Source organism: Brachionichthys hirsutus, unplaced genomic scaffold, assembly GCF_040956055.1.
Source record: "Brachionichthys hirsutus isolate HB-005 unplaced genomic scaffold, CSIRO-AGI_Bhir_v1 contig_945, whole genome shotgun sequence".
NCBI lineage: Eukaryota > Metazoa > Chordata > Actinopteri > Lophiiformes > Brachionichthyidae > Brachionichthys > Brachionichthys hirsutus.
Window position 1 is genome coordinate 16,011 of NW_027180951.1, and position 8,504 is coordinate 24,514.

Genomic DNA, 8,504 nt, shown 5'->3' on the forward strand with positions numbered 1-8,504 from the left:
ACGTCCCTGGTTATCCCACACTTCCCTGGTTATCCCACTCGTCCCTGGTTATCCCACTCTTCCCAGGTTATCCCACTCTTCCCTGGTTATCCCACTCTTCCCTGGTTATCCCACTCGTCCCTGGTTATCCCACACGTCGCTGGTTATCCCACTCTTCCCTGGTTATCCCACTCTTCCCTGCTTATCCCACTCTTCCCTGTGCAGCATGTTTTTTTTGGAAATGGACAACTTTGTCTTTTTGTCTCTACTTGCTTCAGTTTTCCTTTCCAGGCTCTTGTTCTTTCACTTTATTTCCTTCTATTTCGACGCAACAGCATCGATGACATTGCACACCTAAAAATAGCACCGAACGCAGGCTACACACCTCAAGTTTCAACTGCCTGCAGGAGGCTAAATGAATGGGTTTGTGTTGCAGTCATTATATAAGGCTTCGACCTTTTATGTATTGCATGAGGCTAATCGTCAGTAAGTGGTTTAGATGGTGTGGTTTGTTCTACGGTTCTAGTGTATGTATTATCAGGGCAGAGTCCAGACCCCATATGTTGTAAGAGCTGAAGTTATAAAAGAACAAGCTGTTGAGCCCGTCGACCCGACCCGGAGACGTCTGGCGTCTGGGAACAGATTTAAAATAATGTGTTCTTGAATATAAGCGGGTCAGAAACGCAATAGAACTGCAATCTGAGCTACAACCGTGGTCTGTGTTCGTCTCCAGTAGTTTCAGTTCACACGAGACAACTTTGACTCTTTTTTTTCTTTGGCTCACGGAGCCCGTGCTGATCGCTCTTCATTCTGTTGGAGCAGATGCTCAGCGAATAGGAGGCTTCGCAGCGAGATGAGTGAAACCCGGAAGTAAAGCGCAGCGTTGAAGCAAAATGCAGTCTGGGTACTTTTCTCTCGGCCTCGTGAGCTGCTGCTCCGTCTTGACGATCGTATTTTCTTCTCAGGGTTCTTGTATGTGCTAAATATGCAGATACTGTTTTCACAACATCCAGTCACTTTGATCTTTCCCCACCCTGTACTTTCACCTCTGTTGCCCTTAAATCCAGTGTCTCATGGCCCTGCCCTCAGACCGCTGATGATAATTCACCCGTCTACCTTCCGCTTCGCCGTGGTCTGATTGGTGCTGCTTCTCCCTCACCGCCACCTCGGCTCCTGCAGGATGACTGGCACGCATCTAGCGGCGGCCATTGTGTCCCTGTGCACCACCCTTTCCTGTCCCCACTCCTCCTGTCCTGTGTTCTCCCCTCCTGTTCCCAGGTGAGTGATGGAGACGAGAGAGTTGGCCGTGGTCGCTGGAAGCTTCGTGGGTTTCCAGCTTCTGTTCTCGGGGGTCAGCCCGCAGCTCTCCTCCGCCATCACACCTGGTTATGGTCGGCTGCCTCCCACCAAGCTCACGGAGTGGAACTCCAGGTGTGTACCATGAAGCCACGCCTCCAGAAAGACGTGCTTTTCTTCGTGTGTGTGCGCGCGATGTAGTGATGTCTCAGTGTCGTTTCTTGTCCTGCCTGGAGCGCTAACCTGGAGGTAACCGTATCCATCCATTAACACCCCCGAAGCTCGTCGGGACACTCGACCGTCGTTGTTTAAGAGACGCGACCTCAATTAGTTGTTCTGCTATCTGAACTTCGCAGTTAGCATGTTTTGAATGTTTGGACTTGAAGTCAGAAGACGTTCCAAGGATCATTATAAAGAGCTCTAAAGTGAAAATATCTCGACAAAATCTGGATAAGCACCGAGAGTTAAATGAATAAACATCAGGCATCCGATGGGACAGGCCTCAGTTTAAGTTAGGGCTGCAGCTATCGACTATTTAAGTAATTGATTCGTCTACATTAAAGTATTTCAGAATATTTTAAGAGGTATAAAACAAACAAATGTTAATGCTTCCAATAACATTTATTTTCAACTGCACTCATTAGCATTAAGATTGCACGTTAATTTCACAAGGGCATTGAATGCAAATAATAAAAATAAAATACCTGAGTGAAGCCTCATAGTGTATAAAATCTAATTATACAACAGGCTATGCATTATCTCTATGATCTGTGCGGTGGCGTTTCAGGAAGGTGTACATGCGGGGCTGAGATTTGCTGAATGGAAGAAAGAAAATACACATGTTTAATAATTCTAAATTATACACATAAGTGTACTTTTAAAAAAATAAACAGAACTAGCATGCGTCAAACTATAAATTAAAAACTGTCTTCACATTTTAACTAGCATTATAATGTTGTTTTAGGGTTCTATGAGTATTATTCGTCTTTCAAATGAACATACAAAGTAGCGTGTTTGAAAACAGGGACTTTAGTGTATACCGTATTCACTTTATTTTACCGGGTACTATAGTTCTATATTTATATAGCTAGCATAAACACTGCGTTTGCTGATTATATTGATTTTTGCCTGGTTTCTGGTTGTTTGGATGCTTCCTGTTTGAGCGCAGCAACATCGATGTCGTCCTTTTGCACATAGTTCTCCGTTATTATTATTTTTTTAGCTTGAAATGGTCCCAAACGTTGGACAGTTTGTCATTTTCGTTGGAGTCCTTCCTCTGTTTGGATTTGTTTCTTCGGATTTGCCGTGTTCATTCTGCGACTGAAGGTCTCCTGTTTTCCGCTTGTTGCCGCTGCCAGTCTCCACGTTTGACGCTCTTCCACCGCTGCTGGCAGTCAGTGAATGAAGTTTCAGCAATGTGAGAAAATCCACACGCATTACTTCTGATCTGATTCTCCACATATCTGCCATGTCTGCAGGAATCAGATTATGTGAATCAGATTATGTGAAAGTAGCCCAAATCAGAATGGAACCCCGCTGCGGATTTGTGAACCATTTTTAAATGCAAATAAAAAAAAATGATCTGAGACTGCAGGTTGAACGTAGCCTGACATGTAAATCCCTTTTGTGTGTATATTTGATTACCTGCTGGTTGTGATGCATTTGAGAGATCAGAATCCGTGTGGCGGTTCTCCCGCTGAGCATCTCGTCACATCATTATTCATCAGCTGTCAGCCGGTGGTGGACAATAGCAAATATTAAGGACCGCAGCAGCATTGACAGGAGTGTTCAGATTTAATAGATATACGCTATGACAGTTCAATCATCGGCCAATTCCCCTACTTGCCCTCGGGCTGAAAGGCTGACAGGCTGTCACCGCAGTGCCGTTACTACAGCGAGCAATCCAACAAATGGCTCCTTGCACCTTTATTGTGGAAGTTTTGATGATAGCCTGTCAAGCAGCTGCACATTCTGTCGCTCAGCAGGAGGCTTGTGGTGAATGTCTGATCAGGAAACACATCTGTCCGATATCAAGAGGAATGTGAATAATTAAAGCTAAAAATCAGACCTGAGAAGAATCTGCAGATGAATCTCGTCTGGTTTTTGTCTCGGCACTCAGAGAATCGTTATTCCGCACCGCCAAGTCAAAGACCATGCACTGACGTTCACTTCAGAGTGGCCTGGTGTTGCGTAACAGCCAGTGCTCGCCGTGTATGTGTGTGTGTGTGTGTGTGTGTGTGCTGTTTATGCAACAGTGACTTTAGTGCATGAAGAACAGACACAGCCGAGAAACACCCGGGACAGCGGCGCGTCTTCTCTCTTCACTGAAACGCTGCAGCGTTCTAAGAACCAACAGGAAATTAAAAAGCCATCCCCTCTTGTTTTCAGACACAGTTCTGAGTCCGCCGGTCAGCCGGACAGGGCCTGGAGCGTCTGAGGAGGGGCTCAGATTCTGTTTGCTGCATGCTTCCTCCTGTGTTTGTGTGTCCCCAGGCTGGTGTCCACCGTGCACGCCCTGGTCGTGGGGTTGTTCTGCGTCTACATCCTGTGGTTCGACGACGCGGTTAACGCCGACCCCGTCTGGTAAGAGGAACAAAAAAGAAAAGCTCATCCCCAAAAGGAAATATGCAGAAGCACTAAATCGAGGCAGGAGAATTGCCATAAACTCTATGAAGAGCACAACGGATGATGGAAAAGGCAGGATCACTGACACAATACGCCACGCCATTTTGGCAGGCAGATGGGGGGGGGGGGATGAGTCTGAACGCTTTTAGGAGAAACCTGTCTTGTTGCATCTTCCTTTTCTGACAGGCAGCCATGTCTGGCTCACAAGGGAAGGCGAGAAGCACATAAAGGGATGACGATGGGAGGCGGGTGGTCGTGAAGGATTGCCAGGATTGGTAGTTAATGCCTTTTGGAAGTATGAAAATGGCATTACCTTCATCAGAATGAAGGGGGGGGGGGGGGGTGAGGATGGATCCACGGTGTGAGAGGAGCCTCCAGGGAGCTGTAGATTCAGTGGGTTTAGCCTTTGATTATTGTCTTTGCCGTCTTCTCTCTCTGCTACCGCTGCGTTTTTGCCATCAGTAAATCTTTAAAGAGTGTGAGAGAGAGAGAGAACTTGCTTCCTTCCACATTTCTTCCTCTTTTCCAATATCTAAATGGGCCTCCTCAAACAATTCATCTCTCCGCTTCTCCCTTCTCCCTTATTCGCTTTCAGCACTCTCGCCGCCCTCCTCCTCTTCACCCTTCTGTTGTGCTTCCTCTTTGGCTCTCTAGCAGGCAAACTAGAATCCCTCCGACCAACAAGGCTTCTTTTCATAGCAGACAACAGCTCCCCTCCTTCTCCTCCTCCTCCTCCTCCTCCTCCCCCCTTTCCTCACACGGCCAGCCCTCCGTGAGCCTCCTGCTGCCTCCAGCTGTCCGTTACACTCCGAGTCTCTGCTGTCAAATCGACGCAGCTCACCTCCCTCTCTCATTGTCTGTGTGTAGGCTTGGGCCTCACTGCTGATGGAGGCGTGCGGGGGGGGGTGGGGGGGGGGGGGGTCACAAGGAAGGGAGGAAAGTGGGGGGGGCTACGTCTCTCCTCCTGCTGCCAGTCTTCATCTGCTCAGCTAGCTTGTAGCTTAGCCCTCCTCCTCCTTTTTTTCACATGCTGTTTTTTGGGACAGGATTATTCCTGTCGCATCATTTCTCTTTACGTCTCCATTGTCCCGCATGCATTCCAGGTTCTTAATATTAGCGCTCGAGCCTTATCCTAGCAGTTCGCTACATCTGTCTATTTCTTCCTCTTCATCGCCCAGCAGCACCTCGACAATAAAGCCTTAAAGCTCATCGAGTTGCAACAGACTCTGATTGTGTTCCGGCATCATTAATGCCCGTCACACGGGCCACATTGTTCTCCCTCGCCCGCCGCGGAGCTGGACTCTTAGGAGCGTTTTAGTTCGGCGGCCCGGCTGTTATCGTAATCCATTCAGTGGTGAGAACCGCGTCTCCCTCTCGACACGCCGGGCCACGAGAACAGGTTTAGGTTTTTATCCTAAACTTTGGCCTCTTTTCTGTGAGCCTCGCTTTTTTTCTTTCCTGAATATTCCAAGTCAAATCTAATTGGCCTCGGATTGAGAAATGCTCTTTCAGTGCGGGCGCATATCATCTGCGTTGATTTGAATGAACGGTGCCTGCAAACTTCTGTTTGTGTGGCCGTTCGATTCACTTGTGTCTGTTTGATGCGTGTCGCACGATGTGAGATGGGTCTAATAATAAAATCTGGACTCTTCATTATTCTGGCAGGTCTGTAAATCCAGGGTGTGAGAGGAAGAGACTATCGATGGCAGCGTCACCTTGAGCGACCTTTTGTCCGTGAGATTTTCAAACAGACTTGTGTCTCGCTTCCATTATTTTTGATTTGTGTGCGTTGCTGTCGCAACCGCGAAACGTAGCGTAGGATTGCGTCCTTGTCAGCAGTCACATTGTCACGGTTTTGGTGGGTAAAGTTACGAAGCTGTCAAAATATTGCCACAGATATTATTCGGGTAATCTTCAAAGATCACTCGTTGGTGGATCTAGTCTCGAGTGAGCGGATCCATCGTGGCGATGCAACTCTGCGACATTCCAGGTGGTCCAAACTGGATGAATGCTAGGATTAAAATATTCTGATCAATGGTTGCATCGCTTGCTGCTCATGCTCGTAAAATGAAAATGCATTGGTAAAGCGCAGCGCACATTAATCAGAACTTCTACACCTAAAAGAAAACTGTTCCTCCCAAGATCAGCAGAGTTAACTGGAAAGGAAAGGAAAGCACTTCTGGCCTGAGTCTGGGCGAGAAGTCGCAGCTCTTTACATTTAGAGAGGAGCGTGGCTTCACTCTACATTTAATTACCTGAAGCTGTGCGCCGCTGATGGGATTATCGAGGAGCCTCTGGACTTTCTGGCCACCACGCTATCTGTTACTGCGTGTTACCCAGCGTTCCTGTGTGAGTGGAGGTGAAGTGGTTCCGATCGGTTAGCCGGAGTGCCTCATCCATAACTCGCTAATGAGAATCGCCCGTTCGACACGGCGCGGAGCAAGGAGCCGGTTCCAAACGCCTGCAGCTGTTAGCGCCGCGTGAGCAGATGGGTTTACATCGCACATGCACGCTAAATGCAAAGAGGACACCCCGAGCGCAGCAGGTGGATCATGAGCTGATGACTCCAAGCAGGCCCGGGGTCACCTGAGGGTTGGGGCGTTTCCTCACGCAGCCGAACGCCTGGTCGCTACGTGCGCTCATGTTGGGTGTTTGTGTTTCTGCGGGGTTCCGTTACACGTGTCCAGGATCGGATGTCTGAACAGACGTTGGATGTAAGAGACGCCACGCTGTCATGTACGCGAGTCTCAACGTTTCTGTGTGTGATCGATCAAAGGGAGTCCATGTTTTGTTCTGGAGGCTTCCCTCGGTCGGTTGTTTGGTCTGCTCCGCTCAAAGGCACTCACCGTGTGCTTTCTGCTGTTTCACAGGGGCGACCCCAGCCTGGTCAAGCTAAATGTAGCCATCACATGTGGTTACCTCCTTTATGGTAAGATGCCTGCTGATTAACATCTAATGCAGATTGAATACAGCTTCAAACTAAGACGACGGGCTCAGATCTAAGATCAGTGAAACTGCATTTCCCAGAAATCCTCTCTCTGTCCTGTAATTGAAATTTGATAAATCACCTTAAATGATTTCCCCCCCAGTGGTGCAGCCGCCACTCTTGAACCTGCCTTTCCTAACTGTGTCCCCGTCCTCCAGACCTGGTGCTGCTAGCCTGTAACTGGAGCACGATGGGGGACGGCTTTTTCGTCTGCCACCACTTGGCGGCGCTCTACGCGTATGGATACGTGCTGGTGAGTCCGTTAGACTCGGGCTGTAGGTACTTGAATAGCAGTCGGCCTGACTGGATCAGGTCTGTATCATGTCAGTAACTCTTCTTGAATGTGTGCGGTCGTTTCAGACGCGGGGTGTGCTTCCGTATTTTGCCAACTTTCGTCTCATTTCAGAGTTGTCCACGCCATTTGTGAACCAAAGGTGAGTCAGGTTACCGGCGAAGAGTCCCCCCCCCTCGTCGTCTCTGGCTGTGCTGACCTTTCTTCACCACCTTCTTCCTCCAGGTGGTTTTTCGAGGCGTTGGCGTATCCTCGCTCTCACCGGCTGGTGGTGTTGAACGGCGTCGCCATGTCCGTGGCGTTCTTCCTGGTGCGCATCGCCGTCATGCCGTCCTACTGGGCGAGCGTATTCGCCACCTTCGGCACTGCAGACTTTGAGCGGTTGGGTTTGGGCGCTCAGGTGGCCTGGATCGCCTCCTGCATTGCCCTGGACGTCTTAAACGCCGTCTGGATGTATAAAATCAGCCGCGGCTGCTACAAGGTTCTGACCGGGGGAGGGGGGCGGCGGGTCAAGCAAGGAGTGGAGGCAGCGTCCTCTGAAAAGACGCCCGTCAGCAACCACACAGACTAAACAATGTATGGACACAGACGTAACTCGAGAGGGAGGCTGCACATTCAGGAACCTCAAACCCCCCTCCCTCCCCGATCTCAGCCCTGCTCGCCGGGCCCTGGACCGCACTAAGAGTCCTCAGGTTCTGACCTGACTCGGGATAAGGACGCTGCTCTTGGACTTGCACTAGCACCGGCCTTTGCAGTATTTTCGCTGGCAGGTGTGCAGTCCCGCTGGGTGATGGCGTTCAGTCGCAGGTGCCGAGGTAGAGCTCACAAGCACACTCCGTCCGCCACTCACCTCCCGCCGTCCGTCTTTCTCATCTACCGCCGTCCATCTTTCCCATCTCGCTTGGTTTCCTCTTATGCCCCATCTTCAGCCAAAGCGCAATCCTCTGAAGTGCCTGTGGAAGACAGGAAAGCAATAAGATCAGGAAATCTAATAGCGCTGAGGCCCTTCAGAAGGCTGCCGCGTCTCGCGCGCTATTGCTGCTGAGAGATCAGAGGCCTCGTCTGCTCTTCATACTCCAGCGAGCTCTCGCATCAGGCCCACGGCGTGTTTGTGAAATCCATCGGTCTCTGGTTTCCAACTCATCAGACCTTGCAAAAAAGAGACGGGACAAACACCGTAATGCCTCTCCCACAAAGTCGCCTGCTGTGGCCTCCTCGTGGCGAGTGGTGCACCTTCTCATATCACCAGCCGCGGCCCTCCAGCGTCCTTAGAGTTTGGATTTCGGAGTGCAAATTTAGGAATATGCATGCCGGAGACGAAATGAC

At 49.7% G+C, this 8,504-nt stretch overlaps 1 protein-coding gene across 1 annotated transcript; it reads left to right on the plus strand.

Moving 5' to 3' along the window:
* Positions 1-1,264: 1,264 nt before the first annotated feature.
* LOC137917001 (TLC domain-containing protein 4-B-like) lies at positions 1,265-7,749 on the plus strand. Its single transcript, XM_068759887.1, has 6 exons — positions 1,265-1,410; positions 3,769-3,858; positions 6,771-6,829; positions 7,045-7,139; positions 7,247-7,320; positions 7,404-7,749. Exons 1-6 carry the CDS (start codon positions 1,265-1,267, stop codon positions 7,747-7,749), a joined length of 810 nt encoding a protein of 269 aa, XP_068615988.1.
* Positions 7,750-8,504: the final 755 nt, after the last annotated feature.